This window comes from Panthera uncia (assembly GCF_023721935.1).
Source record: "Panthera uncia isolate 11264 chromosome B3 unlocalized genomic scaffold, Puncia_PCG_1.0 HiC_scaffold_1, whole genome shotgun sequence".
Classification (NCBI taxonomy): Eukaryota; Metazoa; Chordata; class Mammalia; order Carnivora; family Felidae; genus Panthera; species Panthera uncia.
This window is the reverse complement of record NW_026057582.1, coordinates 94,894,011-94,909,988: the sequence shown is the minus strand read 5'-3', so window position 1 is coordinate 94,909,988 and position 15,978 is coordinate 94,894,011. Positions and strand designations below refer to the sequence as shown.

At 34.7% G+C, this 15,978-nt stretch overlaps 1 protein-coding gene across 1 annotated transcript in view; it reads right to left on the bottom strand.

The window, feature by feature from the left end:
• Positions 1 to 3,683: 3,683 nt before the first annotated feature.
• LOC125910387 (protein unc-13 homolog C-like) overlaps positions 3,684 to 15,978 on the bottom strand; it is a 37,827-nt gene continuing 25,532 nt past the window's right edge. Inside the window, exon 4 of the mRNA XM_049614135.1 lies at positions 3,684 to 4,040. Coding sequence (XP_049470092.1) covers positions 3,684 to 4,040 — 357 coding nt within the window. The remainder of the gene's footprint in view (positions 4,041 to 15,978) is intronic.

Sequence of the window (15,978 nt, the reverse complement as noted above, 5' to 3'; positions counted from 1 at the left end):
TCAATATCTAGTTTGCAGAAAGGAGTGTCCTAGCCAAATTTTGTTAATGCTATCAATTTGCAATGGCTAACAGAACACAGAAGCTTAATATCATGTCAGTGGAAAACACACAGAATGAAAGATCATCTCACAAGATGCTAGTTTCCTGAACTTTTGGCAAAATATTTTCTGTACTTATGCAGGTACTTATATTTTCCAGTTAAGAATTAAAATTAGGCAGAATACTTATTCCATAGGACTTTGGGATTCCTTCTTTGGAGATGTGAAAAGAAGTATAAGCCAGTTGGGTTACATACCATGATTATTTGTATATTTTTTCCAATTTTTTGAGTTGTCTCTTTTCTACTTCAAAACAATAATCAAGGGAAGTATTTTATACATGATTTCTCTTCTACTTACATCTCACTCTGCACACAACCTCACCCCAGCCAACATACATTTTGTCTTTTTGGTTCTTTATCTAAAACTACCACTGTAACTGTCACGTCAAGTTCCTTATGGGTTATATTCAGTTCATGCAGGTGACAAACAGCTTCTCGATTAGCTACAGTTCATTTACCACCAAATTCTGTTTCCAAAATAAGAATTAAATAACTTTTTTTAAATATCAGGCCACTAACAAGTTATTAAGGAAAAAACAGGTGGACTCTGGCTACTGACACTAGCTGAAACTGAAGGAGCAAGAATGAATCAGTTCTCTTCTTTGAAAGACAGACCCACTTCCCTTTGGTCTCCTGTTTCTGTCTACCACTATGCATGGTTTCCAGCTTTGGGCCAAGAAGGTGTTAAAGTGAAGGAAACACCAGTAAAATCAGCTAGACAGGAATGGAGGTGAGGCTGTTTGGGGGAACTTATCTGACATTTCCATGCTTCTCTGTGAGAAAATACTGGAGCAGTGAGCGGGGTTTTCAATCACCTGGTCTCATTCCACTTGACTGCAAGCGTATAAATCATGGACACAAGATTGGATAGGAATGAAACACCAAACTCAAATGAATTTGAAGTAACTTTGCATATCCTCTCCTTGGCATGGATCACTAGTCAGACCACATGTAAAGTGTTTTTTTGTTTTGTTTTGTTTTCATTCTGAGTATTTGTGTGTGTCTATGTTGACAGACTCAATGTCTTCAGAAAAAAAAAAAAAAAAAAACTACCAAAATAATAAGGGTCTACAAACCTGAAGAAGACTATTATTTGAAAAAGACAAGTATTTGAAAAATTGTCATATACAATTGAAGTACATATATTAAATATTTACCCTCCATTGGTAAGATTAAAGAATAGGAGTTTAAAGAGTAAAAGTTACCAGGAGGCAGGGCCTGATTCAAGCTGTAATTTATACACAGGAATTTTCTAGTGATGAATTAAGTTCCTGCCAAGGTGTTAAATTCTTCCTAGAGGTGTTCAAACAGATTGACCATTTTGAGAAAGAAATCACAGAACATCCTCATTTTTATAGGAGGCTATATTAGCTAGACTAGACCTTCCAACTCTGATTTCCTTTTTTTTTTCTTTTAACTCTGTCCTTTTCTTCCATTGTAGGCATACATGGAAATATTTTACACAGGGTGTGCCACCAGCGCAAAATTCTTAACACAATGAAAATAGAAATTTCTTAAGGAAATGTCACAGATTCTGTAGGGAAATTTTCAAATTATATTGATAGTTATTGTGGAAAGGCGTGACGTTGAATTCATATACTTGGCAAAGCTTCTTTCTGTTCAATGCGAGTGTGGATTTTAGGGAAAGAGTATGGAGGTATTACTAAAGAAAATATTGCCTTCCTGGACCATTCATACCCACCCTAATTTTTCGCAAATATTTTTTATTTTACATGCACATTTTAAAGTATCTTCAAATTTATAATGTATAATGAGTTTAATATATAACCCCATAGAAAAACTTGCTTAATTTAACCAATATCCACCAACACATCTTAAGAATGGATATAGATTATAAAGATGCTTCTAAAATCTAAAGAATGGGTGACATGTTTAGTCTCTAAAACACTGAAAGAAAAATCAGCTAATTTCTGAGGTATAATATACACCTTTTCATTAATATATTCAAGTCCTTTGTTTTTATAAATTTATTTATTTATTTTGGTAGAGAGAGAGAGAGCTGGCAAGGGGCAGAAAGAGGGAAAGAGACAATCCCAAGCAGGATCTCTGCTGTCAGCACAGAGGCCAACATGGGGCTCGATCTCATGAACCTTGAGATCATGAACTGAGCCAAAATCAAGAGTCAGATGTTTAAACCAATTGAGGTACCCAGGTGCCCCTCAAGCCATTTGTTTCTGGATGACAATATTTCTGTTTTCTCAAACGTCACCACCCTAATAGGCTGATTTCTTAAGATGCCTGTTTACAATTCACTTTTTAAATAAGTAGACTCAATTCTAATTGGATTATGAGATTATGAAAATTAGCTTAGTACTGAGTCCATCCCCCTTCCTTTTAAGCAGTTATTCCTAGATTTTTTTTTTCAAAGACACACTACCTATTCTGAAAAAAAAAAAAAATGCATTCATTACCATTAACAGCCTCCATTTGATCTGATAGTTTTGACTGTGTAGGAAGAATACTAATAAAGGAGAGAAAACTGTAGAATGAGTATGACTTACTACAAAACCAAAAGTGACAGCATTTGTGATTTAATCTTTATTTTGACATTTTTGTCTGATCCCCCTCAAGTTTAGGAAGCCCATGGACTCTATCCATTGGTTATATCCATATAAACAGTAAACAGAGGGGACAATATTTAGTCATAAAAAAAAAAATGTTTGCAAAGGAAAGTACATGTTTAAGTACATTTCTTTGGTGGTATGTTTTGTTTGTTTTGTTTTTGTTTTAGTAATTTAAGGCCAGCAGCCACAACCAAATCAATGCAGGAGTGAAGTCAATAATATATATCTTAGACTGTGATGTTTTGGCATTACTGGACCTAATATAAAATATTAGTATAAATAATTTCTTTTGGAAATGGAAAATTTAAGATAACTTTTAATAAAGGTTGAAGTGATATGTATCTATACAGAAGTGTAAAAGGATGAGGAAACCATTAATATTCACTGAGCATCTCCTATTCGCCAAATTCTTAGCAAAGACTATTTCATTTTGTCTTCCCTATAAACCTCTGAGATAAACTTTATTATTCCTGTTCATTTGGTGGAGAAAAATGAAGCCTTTGGTTCCAAGATACCAAATAGGTTTGGAAAAGAATTCAGATTATTGTAATCACAAGGGTGTGCCTTCTGGGGTTCCTGGATAGCTCAGTCAGTTAAGCAACTGACTTTGGTTCAGGTCATGATCTCACTGTTCATGAGTTTGAGCCCTGCATCGGGCTCTGTGAGGACACCTCAGAGCCCAGAGCCTGCTTTGGATTCTGTGTCTCCCTCTCTCTGTGCCCTTCTCTCTCTCTCTCTCTCTCTCTCTCTCTCTCTCTCTCTCTCAAAAAGAAATAAATATTAAAAATATATTTTACAAGGGTGTGCCTTAGTCCTTGTTTGAGGAACATAACTTGACACACTCCCACTTTCTACACAGGGCTATTAAGAGATGGAAGTAACCAAACAGATCAGAAGCCACTTTCAAGTTTTCTACTGGACAAGCATGCAATTGGTCATTCTGAGGAATCTAAGTCAGAGCCTGGCACTATGGGAACACAGCATCAACAATATAATGTCATGGGTGGTATGTGAATCTTTGTGAAGTAGGAGGGGTAGGGGGTGGAATTACTGAAAACCAGCAAGAACTGCAGAGGCCTAATATGAAAGCATGTAGGTTATGCATACATGTCTTTAGCCTAAGTAGGTACTCACTCTGCAAACAGTCAGCATTTAGGAGGTCCTGACACTTTTCATGGCATTTCACTCCACACTCCAAACACTTCATGCCTTGCCGGGCAATGCCCCACAGGAGCCCTTCACACTCGTAACAGTAGGTGGGTGTTGTTGCCGTCCAGACCTCAAAATTGTGAGGGGTGGTGGAGGACATGGGGTAGATCAGTGCCTGCAAGGTCTTCTTGAAGACATGTATTTTCTGTAAAGATTAGATAAGTTTCAATGTCAGCCAACTCAGTGTATTTCAAGGATTTCAACAAATAACAAACTATTTTATCATTTTTCCCTGAAAATATTATTTTGAAAGAGCCCCTTAATTATTGATTTAAGTAATGACAAGAACTCTGCTCACTATTCTTTTCTCAGTGTTCTAGGGTCCAATTTGTCATGTGAACACAAAGAACTCCCTTACATCCCAGACTGGACTGGGTTCCACTGTTGTGCAAGCTTCTTTCATAGCAGCAAGAAGCTCTAATTACTTGATAATATCCACACCCCTGCTATACTGTGGACTCCATGAAGTGAAGGATTATGAAATTCTTGCTCATTGCTATATCAGTCATTGGAGCATAACCTAGTCTCTGTCTTAATATTGGTGCCTAAGAAATATTAATATATACATATATATTGTATATACATATATAACATAGGTATAATATATGGTATATTTTATATACATTATAACATATATATTATATATAACATATATATTATATATATTATATATTATATATATTATATATATTACACACATACATATGTGTGTGTGTGTGTGTGTATATATATACACACGCGCATATATATATGTGTGAGCGTGTACACATACACACACATCTTTAAATAGCTATCCTTGGTTTAAACTGGTTCTTGGTAAGATTGTTAAGTAGATTCAAAGCATTCTAAATGCTGACTTAATGCTCCAGAAACATCCCCACCCCTCTTTTGCATCCTACAGCGGTATCTCTTCCGTGACTCTGTACTCTCCCAGACCTTTCAACACTTCCCAGCTCCAAAGAATGCTCATTCTATAATTCCTTCTACAAGGGACTGTTTTCATTGCCTATCCTTTAAGAACAAGGTCACCAACTAATTAATAAGAGAGCACTAGTAGCAGGTAAAACTTACATGCGACTCTCCCATGGTAATGGTAATATCTTAAAGGGAGATAAGTTTTTACAACACATGGAAGGACTCTCAGTGACAAGCCACTGGTGGGGTAGAAAAATTCACTGAATGAGTAGACAGAGGAGACCTGAGTTCCCTAGCATAGGGCCATTCAATGAAATTTAATATGGGCTTCTTCAGGATATATTTAGGGCCCGTCATCGATATTTCTCTCCTTAGTGCCAATCATTGTCTCCGACACATAGTAGGGATATGACACATATTTTGTGGGAATGTTCTTCCACTTAGAAGTATGGTAATCCACAGAGACTTACAAACCTTACTTTCCTCCCCTATCTACCTATCTGCAATATTATTTTGAAGATCAAATTGTATGATAGTAACAAATGTATTCCACAGACTTCAAAATACTAAATAAATATTAAGTATTAGTATTGATACTGGATTTTCCAGAAACCATCCTAGGTTGATAGGAAAAAGACCTGTTTGGATCAGTACTTCTCTGTGCTTTTCATATATAACAATGCAGGTATCTTCTTAAAAGAAAGACTATCACTCTGAAGTTACATTTACAAATAATTTCACAAAACTTCCTGATATATAATGAATGGATATTTACATAAATCCAGTAGGAGCCTAGCATTTACATGAAACATTTATATTTTGCATTAATAATCTTTAAGTCTAATTTCAGAATACCTTCCCACAGTGTTGAAATGGGCAACTTTCCATTATTCTTCAATTCCACAGTACGGTAACAGCATATTTCCCTTTATTAGTATATTCCCCTCATGGTGTGTTTTCCCAGAATATGTTTGGTAACGGTACTGGAATATTCCCTGCAGGGAGTTAAGCTTTACTAAATTTTTTTCTAACTTTTGAACAGCAAGATCCAGCCTTGCTACTACATGAGGGTCTGGCTGAAGCTTTTTATACTTTTATACTTCATGTGAGTCTAGAGAACAGGAGTGTGATCAAATAGAGGAATTATTCAAGTGGGGGACCCCCATATTAGGGTTTATACAAACAACTGGATCCATCCTTTCAATAGAGCCTCACCCAAGTAATCTTTGGCCTCATTTCATAATGAAGATGTCGTCTTGCAAAATAACTGTTAACAGTTCTTTTAGAATTAAAATGATGTATAATTCATCTTTGCTTCCCCTGCACAGCTTAGCAGAGTATTATTATCAATATCATTAAACTGAATTGAACAATTCACTTTGGCATAACAGATTTTCAATCAGCCATCCATAGACAGTTTCCTGTTCTAGCTGGGCTCAGGGTGTGTGTGTGTGTGTGTGTGTGTGTGTGTGTGTGTGTGCGTGCGCATATAATGTAGCTTTTTGGTTTAGCTAAAAAACAAGTGCGGAATTTAGTTATATTTGCAATCACATCAGGTAATTTGTTTTTCCCTTAGTAGGGGAAAGTAATTCTAACTAAATAGAACACTAGGTGGGAATAGTCTGCTAATGAATACAAGTAAAGAAAAACATAACAACTTAGAAAGTAGGGTTGGGTAAAGGGTTGTTTTGAACATGAACTTATCTACATGTTTTAAGGTTAAGTAAATGGTTCATACATTTTATCTAATACCCTGTGACTATTATCTTTTTCATTGAATTCAAATTATATATAGTCAGTCCTCTACATTCTTAAGCTATAGCAGGAGTAATAAATTTAAGGAAGAGTTCCTAAAAAATTAAACATACTGGAGAAAACCAAATAAAAGACAGTTCTAAGTAAACAGATGAGAAGTTTTCATTGAAATGTTTTGTTTGGTTGGGTTTAAAGAGCCATGATCCATTTCATAAAAAGAGAATGAGGGGCGCCTGGGTGGCTCAGTCGGTTAAGCCTCCGACTTCAGCTCAGGTCACGATCTCATGGTCCGTGAGTTCGAGCCCCGCATCGGGCTCTGGGCTGATGGCTCAGAGCCTGGAGCCTGCTTCCTATTCTGTGTCTCCCTCTCTCTCTGACCCTCCCCCGTTCATGCTCTGTCTCTCTCTGTCTCAAAAATAAATAAACGTTAAAAAAAAAATTTAAAAAAAATAAAAATAAAAATAAAAAGAGAATGAAGCTAATTTAAAAAAAAAAACGATAGTAACATTGAAAATTTACTAGATAACACACTGAAAATCAACTGAATGGGGCATTAAAACAAATTGAACATTTAAAAGATGGAGAAGCTGGAGAAAATATTGTATACTTCACTACAAGGTATATATCCTCAGTCTGACAGAAATGATAATATGTATCTTTTTCACTTGTGATTTTGGGGATATGAGCATGTCTATCAAAGCTGAAAATTAAAATAAATGACATATGGAAACAGTTCTTACTGAAGCAAAGTATAAGATGTAAGGATGGTCAGTTCAGAAACTCAGGAAATGATTAGCTAGGAAAGCATGTACAAATATACCTTATAAGGGATTCTTACTCTCACAAGAATACTGCATCCTGGGAAAATAAGGTACTTTCTTAGTTAGCGAAGACCGACCAGACCAAACAAGATTATAAAAAGGACCAAAAATAAAAGAGTTCTGTGGAATAAGACAAAAAAGATAGGGTATGAAAAACTGAATAAAACAAGGAGAAGCCCCAGAATTAGCCACTGAACATGACAGATGGGAGTTTGTAACTATTAGAAATTGCCTTAAAAGGAAGAGATTTTTTTTTTTATGTAGTACATTAAACAGATAGAAAGATAATTAAGTAGAGTTAATAAACAGGATCCTCACTAATATGAAAGGATGAGACTGCGTATGTTATCTGGGGAGAGTTTCTGGCCTACGTAAATCCAGATATGTAGAGAAGATGATGCCAAGAACAAGCAGAGCCCTAATCTAATGGGATTAGGAAACAAGGACAGAATGAATTCAGCAAAAGAGAAGACTTGCTGCTAATCTATTATAAAGGTTTCTAAAATTTCCAAATCTTCCACAATAAACATTTAATACTTTCTAAAATATATTTTCATTTTTTAAAATATTCTTTCATTCACTGTATGACCAAGTTGCATTTTACATCCAAGAGAAGACTCTTGTTTCTATACGACAAAAGACAATGGATGCTGGTATTTATGGATGTGTATATATGTTCTTTATTTCCCCCTCTTTTAAAAGTCACAAAGCTTTTGTAAATCATGCTCAATACTTCATGGAAGTTACTTACAAAATAAAATAATTATCACTGGCAAACAACATTGCTGGCTTTTCCTCCGTTCTAAATAAAAACAAAACAAAGCAGCCACAACAACAACCACCAATCTCAGATGTCACTTTCCAGTATGTATTTTCTAATTATATCAAAATGCATGCTCACTGTGGAAACAATTTATAAAACAAAAAAGCACTAAAAAAACAAACAAAAAGTTACTCAATTTAATATTTGAAAGTTAGTCATGGTTTGATTTGTGTTCTCCGAGGATTTTTTTCTATTTATATACAGAATGTAAGACTTATGCAATTAGGAATAAAACCTGTAAACATCAGTTTTATATTACTGAACTGACTGAAGAAAAAAGAAGGTGACTTTTACTTTGTGAAGACACTGTTTTATCTGTAGAAATGAGGGTAGGAAATGCTTTGGCTCTGATAAACCTCTTTAGCCAAATACAGATTACAGATTACCAAGGGAAGGATGCTCATATCCTAAACAATGATTTTGTTAAAAATCTGTCCTCTAATAAACTATAATCTTGGGTGAAATGCTATAATATGTCACTTTCTGAACAATTAGGACACACAAAAAAAAATGAATTGTCTTTTCTACATAACTATATGAGAAAATTAAAATGAGCCCAATAAATAAAGCATTCAGGCTTCCTGCCAAAGGCAATGACTAGTGTTTTGAGACAATCAATATTCCAATCAACCAAATGTTAATACAATAGGAACAAAGCATGTCTATCTCCATTTGCCATACACCTGTTCTCTTTTTCCTCTACCATGTTAACCAGTGACTGAACTAATAAAGTTCTAATCTTCTCATCATCCTGTGGGTTTCCTCATGGGATTATGTAAACCATGATTTTCCTATTCTCAAAAAAAATCACATTTTGATAACTGCAAGAAAAAATATGCTTCTTGTTTTGAAGCATTATTCATGTACCTTGGGGAAAAAAATCTATTTGCTGTCCTGTAGGTATCATTTCACTCTTTCTGTACAAAAGCATCAGAAATATTTGCAGAGCAAATATTATGTACAATGTGACCTTTGAAATTTGTTATAAACAAGAAGACAGAACAATGGCATAAGAAGTTTGTGAGTATAAAAACAGCCTAATTTCGGGTCTGATTTACTCACGAGGACAATCATCACATAAAACTGACTGTAGAAGTTAAAGTTATTCAGGTAAAATTTTGTACCAGAAAAGTGAAGACACCAAAAGTTATGGGCCTATCCTTGGAAAAATGTGAATAATTTGTATTACTTACATTGTTTTTTAACAGACACTAATTATCATTGAGCTAAGTGACTTAGTAAGTCCAAATAAAGAGAGTGAATAATGATAAAGAAGAGGATACAATAATTAAAGAAGAGTTCAAAATAACACAGACCTATTATGACAGAAAACACAACCTGGAAACAAATTAGGACAGATTTGTCATGTACTGTATCACTTTTCTTCAATTCAAACATTCAATGAAATTGTGAATGTAATTATATAAAGTTCTAAAGACTCCACCCAAAAACTTTTGGAATAAATAAACTCAGTAAATTTGTAGAATATAAAATCAATACACTAAGATGTGCTTCATTTCTATGCATAAATAACAAATCGTCAGGGAAATGAAGAAATGAATTTAACTTACACTTGCATCAAAAAGAATAAAATACCTAGAAGCAAATATAACCAAGGAGATGAAAGATCTATACATTGAAAAGTATAAAATATTAGCGAAAGAATCAGAGAAGACACAAATAAATGAAAGATACTCCATGCTCATGGGTTGGAAAAATATCATTAAAATGTTCATGTTATCCAAAGCAATACATAGGCTCCACACAATCCCTATGAAAATTTCAATGGCAATTTTCACAGAAATAGAACCAGCAAACTTAAAATTTGCATGGAACCACAAAATCGTGAACAGAGAAAACAATCTCAAGGAAAAAAAAACTAGAGGCAACACTCTCCCTGATTCCAAACTATATTACAAAGATACCATAATCAAAACAGCATTGTACTGCATAAAAACAGACACATAGATCAAAAGAACAGAACAGAGCCTCAAAATAAACCCACACATATATGTGCTATTAATTCATGACAAAGGAGCCAAGAATATACAATGGGGAAAGGACAGTCTCTCTTTAAGAGATGTGCTGGGAAAACTGAACAGCCACATGCAAAGGAATCAAACTGAACCATGATCTTATAAGATACACAAAAAGATTAATAAGAAATTAATTAAATACTTAAATATAAGACCTGAAACCAGAGGCTCCTAGAAGAAAACATAGGGGATAAGCTCCTTGACATTGGTTTTGGTGATGATGTATTTTGGATTTGACACAAAAAGCAAAAATAAGTGGAGCTACATTAAACTAAAAACATTAAACTAAAAAACTTCTTCACAGTAAAAGAAACCATAAAAAAATGAAAAGACAATATGCTGAATAGAAGAATATATTTGCAAATCATGTATCTGACAAGGGAATAATATCCAAAATATATAAAGAACTCATACAACTCAATAGCTAGAAAACAAACTGATTTAAAAATGGGCAGAGGATCTGAACAGATATTTGTCCAAATAAGACATAGGTATGGCTAAAAGGTACATGAAAATATATTCACTATCAACAATCTTCAGAGAGATGCAAATCAAAACCAAGAGATAACACCTTACATCTGTTAGAAAGGCAGTATTGGGGCACCTGGGTGGCTCAGTCGGTTGAGCATCCGACTTCAGCTCAGGTCGTGATCTCACGGTCTGTGAGTTCAAGCCCTGCATCAGGCTCTGAGCTGACAGCTCGGAGCCTGGAGCCTGCCTCAGATTCTGTGTCTCCCTCTCTCTCTGCCCCTCCCCTGCTCATGCTCTGTCTCAAAAATAAAAAAAAATAAAAAAAAAAAGGCAGTATTAAAACCACAAACAACAACAAGTGTTGGCAAGGATTTGGAGAACAGGGAACACTTCTGCACTGTTGGTGGGAATTTAAATGGAAAACAGTATGGAATTACCACAAAAAATTAAAAATTAAAAATAGAACTACCATATGACCCAGAAATCCCACTTCTGGGTAATTATCCAAAGAGAATAAAAGTATTAATTTGAACATATACCTCCATGTTAACAGAAGCATTATTTTCAACAGTAAAGACACAGAAACAACCTAAGTGTCATTAGAATGGATAAGAAAATGTGTGTGTGTGTGTGTGTGTGTGTGTGTGTATAATAGAATGTAATTCAGCTATAAGAGAGTAAAATCTTGCCATATGCAACAACATGGTTGGATCTTGAGAACATTATGCTAAGTGAACTAGACCACAGGAAGATGAATACTGTATGATCTTACTTACACGTAGAATCTAAGAAAACAGAAACAAAAACAAAAGCAAAAGCAAAAAGCCAAGCTCACAGATACAGACAACGGACTGGTGATTGCCAGAGGCAGAGGATGGTAGGTAAAATTTGTGAATGGGGTCAAAAGGTGTAAATTTCTAGTTATGAAACAAGTAAGTCATGGGATTATAATATACACTATGGTGACCATAGTTAATACTGTGCTGTGCATTTGAAAAATGCCGATCATAAAAATTATCACAACAAAGAAAAAAAATGAAACTGTGTTTGGGTGATGGAAGTTAACTAAACTTACTGTGGTGATTATTTCACATATATAAAAATATTAATTAATTATGTTGTACACTGGAAACTAATATGTTATAGGTCAAATATACCTCAATAAAAAAGTGTATACAATAATAAAGGTAGTATGAGATGAGTAATTTATTAAATATAAGAGACTAAAACAAATATGAATTCATTCACTGGAGAGTAACTTTTACCATTTTAAGATGGAAAGTCTATTTTTTTTTTTTTTTACCACTTGGGATAGATACAGATAATCTTTTGACAGAGACCATGAAATTAGAAAGATGGGCTAGGATATTGTAGAAATAAGAGAGGAAAGGAGGTCATCTCTGTTAAAAGGAACCCTTTTCACTGTCCTCTTGTGTAACCAAGCAAAGCCAGTCATGGAGCCATGGAAAGTGGTATGGTAAACACAGATTATGATAAAAACTACAATATTTACTACACACTTATATGTTTAAAATGGTTGAAGTGCTTTCTATTTGTTATCTCAATGATACTCCCAATAGTACTCTAGCATCAATAATGTATTTGTTTTACATGCTGGAAAACTGATCTGTCAATGTGGCAGATTGAGTTGATATAATGAAGTGTTGAGAAAAAATAGTTTAATATGTAAAAGTGTTAAAATGAAATAGATTCTCCAGGTGCTTGAGGGGAAAAAAAGGAACTTACTACCAGAATTATGAAAGCTGATTCCACGGAAACCCAAAGGATGATCCAGTTAAACTCTATGGGCTACAAACTTGCAGTTTTTAGACCATTTTCTGATATGACATTTCGACTTACCTTTTATTTAATGTTATCATTGAGGCTAGTAATGAGAGCTTAAGAATTTTTGGATCTTTTTTTTTCAGGACAGAGTTATTAACTTTAAAGTTTGAAGACAAAGATAATACCAAAAAAAAAAAAAACCCAAACAAACAAAAACAAACAAACAAACAAAAAAAAAAACCAAAGAAACAAAGGAAGAAAAAGAAAAGAAAATGGCAGGCCAGTATCTCTAATGAACATAGATACAAATATCCTCACAGAATTTTAGCAACCTGAATTCAACAATACATTAAAAAAATGATTCACCATGGTTAAGTAAGATTTATTCCAGGGATGCAAGGGTAGTTTACTATTTATAAATCCATCAATGTGATACATCACATTAACAAGAGGAATAATAAAAAAATTATATAATGTCAATAGATACAGAAAAAGCATTTTACAAAATACAAAATCTATTCATGATAAAAACTCTCAAAGTGGGTTTAGAGGGAACATACCTCAACACAATAAAGGCCATATATGAAAAACCCACAGCTAACATCATACTCAATGGTGGGAAACTGAAAACTTTTCCTCTAAGATCAGGAATAAGATAAGGATGTCCACTTTTGCCACTTTTATTCAACATAGTACTGGAAGTTCTAGCTGCAGCAATCAGAAAAAAAAAGAAAAGAAAAGAAAAATAAATAAATAAATAAATAAGCATCCAAATTGATAAGAAAGAAGTAAAACTGTCACTATTGACAGATAACATGATACTATATATAAAAAATCCTCAAGTCTCCATCAAAAAAAATATTAACACTTATAATTTGGTAAAGGTTACACAAAATTAACATACAGAAGACTGTTGTGTTTCTATACACTAATAATGAAATATCAACAAGAGAAATTAAGAAAACAATCTCATTTACAATTGCACCAAGAATAAATTTAACCAAGAAGGTGAAAAGCCCATACTCTGAAAACTACAAGATATTGTTGAAAGAATTTGAAGATGACACAAATGGAAAGATGTATCATGCTCATAGATTGGAATATTTTTAAAATGTCCACACTACCCAAGGCAGACTACAGATTCAATACAATCTCTATCAAAATAGCAATAGCATTCTTCACAGAACTAGAAAAAATAATCCTAAAATTTGTATGGAAATACAAAAGACCTCACATAACCAAAGCAATCTTGAGAAAGAAGAACAAAGCTGGAGATACACTACAAAACTAGTAATCAAAACAGTATGGTACTGGAACAAAAACATACACCTAGAACAATACAACAGGAAAAATGCTCTAAAATAAACCCACAACTATAAACGCAATCTATGACAAAGAAAGAAAGAATATACCATGGGAAAAAATAGTCTCTTGAATAAGAGATGATGGGAAAACTGGACAGCTACATGTAAAGAATGAAAACTGGACCACTTTTTTATATCATGCACACAACCAATTTAAAGACCTGAATGTGAGGGGCACCTGGGTGGCTCAGTGGGTTAAGCGTCTAAGTTTTATTTCAGGTCATGATCTCAGGGCTTGTGAGGTTCCGCACTGACAGTGAGGAGGAACCTGTTTGGGATTCTCTGTCAACCTCTCTGCCTCTCCACGCATGTACGTGTACACTCTTCCTCTTAACATAAATAAACATTAAGGGGTGCCTGAGTGGCTCAGTCGGTTAAGCATCCAACTTTGGCTCAGGTCATGGTCTCAGGGTTCGTGAGTTCAAGGCCCACGTCAGGCTCTGTGCTGAAAGCTCAAAGACTGGAGCCTGCTTCAGATTCTGTGTCTCCCTCTCTCTGCCCCTTCTCTGCTCACACTCTGTCTCTCTCTCCCTCAAAATAAATAAATGTTAAAAAATAATATTAAAAAAAAGACCTAGTAATGCATGGGTGACTCAATTGGTCATGATCTCATGGTTCATGAGTTTGAGCCATACAATGGGATCTGTGATGACAGCACAGAGCCTGCTTGGGATCCTCTCTCTCTCTTTCTCAAAAGTAAACAAACAAATTAAAAAAAAAGACCTAATTTGAGACTTGAACCCATAAGCCTCCTGAAAGAAAACACAGGCAGTATTATCTTGGACATCAACTTTAACAATATGTTTATGTATGTTTCTTGAGACAAGGGGAAAAAAAGTAAAAATAAACTATTGGGACTGCACCCAAATAAAGAGGTTTTGCACAGCAAAGGAAACCATTGACAGAACAAAAAGATGACCTACTGAGAGAAGATATTTGCAAATGATATATCCAAGCGGTTAATATCCAAAGTATATAAAGAACTTCTATAATTCAATACCAAAACCAAACGATCCAATTAAAAAAATGAGCAGAGGATCCGAATAGACATTCTTCCAAAAAAGACATACAGATGGCTAACAGACACATGAAAAGATGCCTTACATCACCATCCATCAGGGCTAATCAAAACCATAATGTGAGATCACTTCACACCAGTCAGAATGGCTTGTATCAAAAACAAGAAATGAGTGTTGGTGAGGATGTGGAGAAAAGAGAACCCTCATGCACTATTGGTGGGAATGTAAGTTGGTGGAGCCACTGTGGAATACAGTATGGAGGTTCCTCAAAATTTAAAAATGAAACTATTCATATGATCCAGTAATTCCACTACTGGATATTCACAAAACAAAACAAAACAAAAAAAGAAAGAAAGAAAACACTAATTTGAAAAGATATATACACTCATATTCATTACAGCATTATTACCATAGTCAAGAAATGAAAGCAACTTTAATAAATGCACAAAAGAGTGGTATACACAGATATGTACACCCACACACATAAGGGATTACTTGTCCATAAAAAAGAATGAGATCTAGCCATTTGCAACAGCATGAATGGACTTATAAGACTTTGTACTAAGTGAAATAAGTCAAAGAAAGACAAATACCATATCATTTCATTCATATGTGGAATTTATTAAAATAAGCAAAGGAACAAAAGAAGAAAGAGAGGCATGGGACACCTGGGTGACTCAGTTGGTTAAGTGTCCGACTTTGGCTCAGGTCATGATCTCATGGTGTGTGGGTTCCAGCCCCATATTGGGCTCTGTGCTGACAGCTCAGAGCCTGGAGCCTGCTTCAGATTCTCTGTCTCCCTCTCTCTTTGCCCCTCCCACACTCATACTCTGTCTCTGTCTTCCAAAAATATAAAAGAGAGAGAGAGAGATGCAAACCAAGAAACCGACTCTTAACTGTAGAGAACTGACAGTTAACGGGGGTAGTGGAGGCGATGGGTTAAATAGGTGATGAGGATTAAGGAGTGCACCTGTGATGAACACCAGGTGATGCAGGGAAGTGTTGAATACTGTATTACACATCTGAAACGAATATTACACTGTAGGTTAACTGGAATTTAAAAACTTTTTTAAAAAATGATGACAATAAAAAAA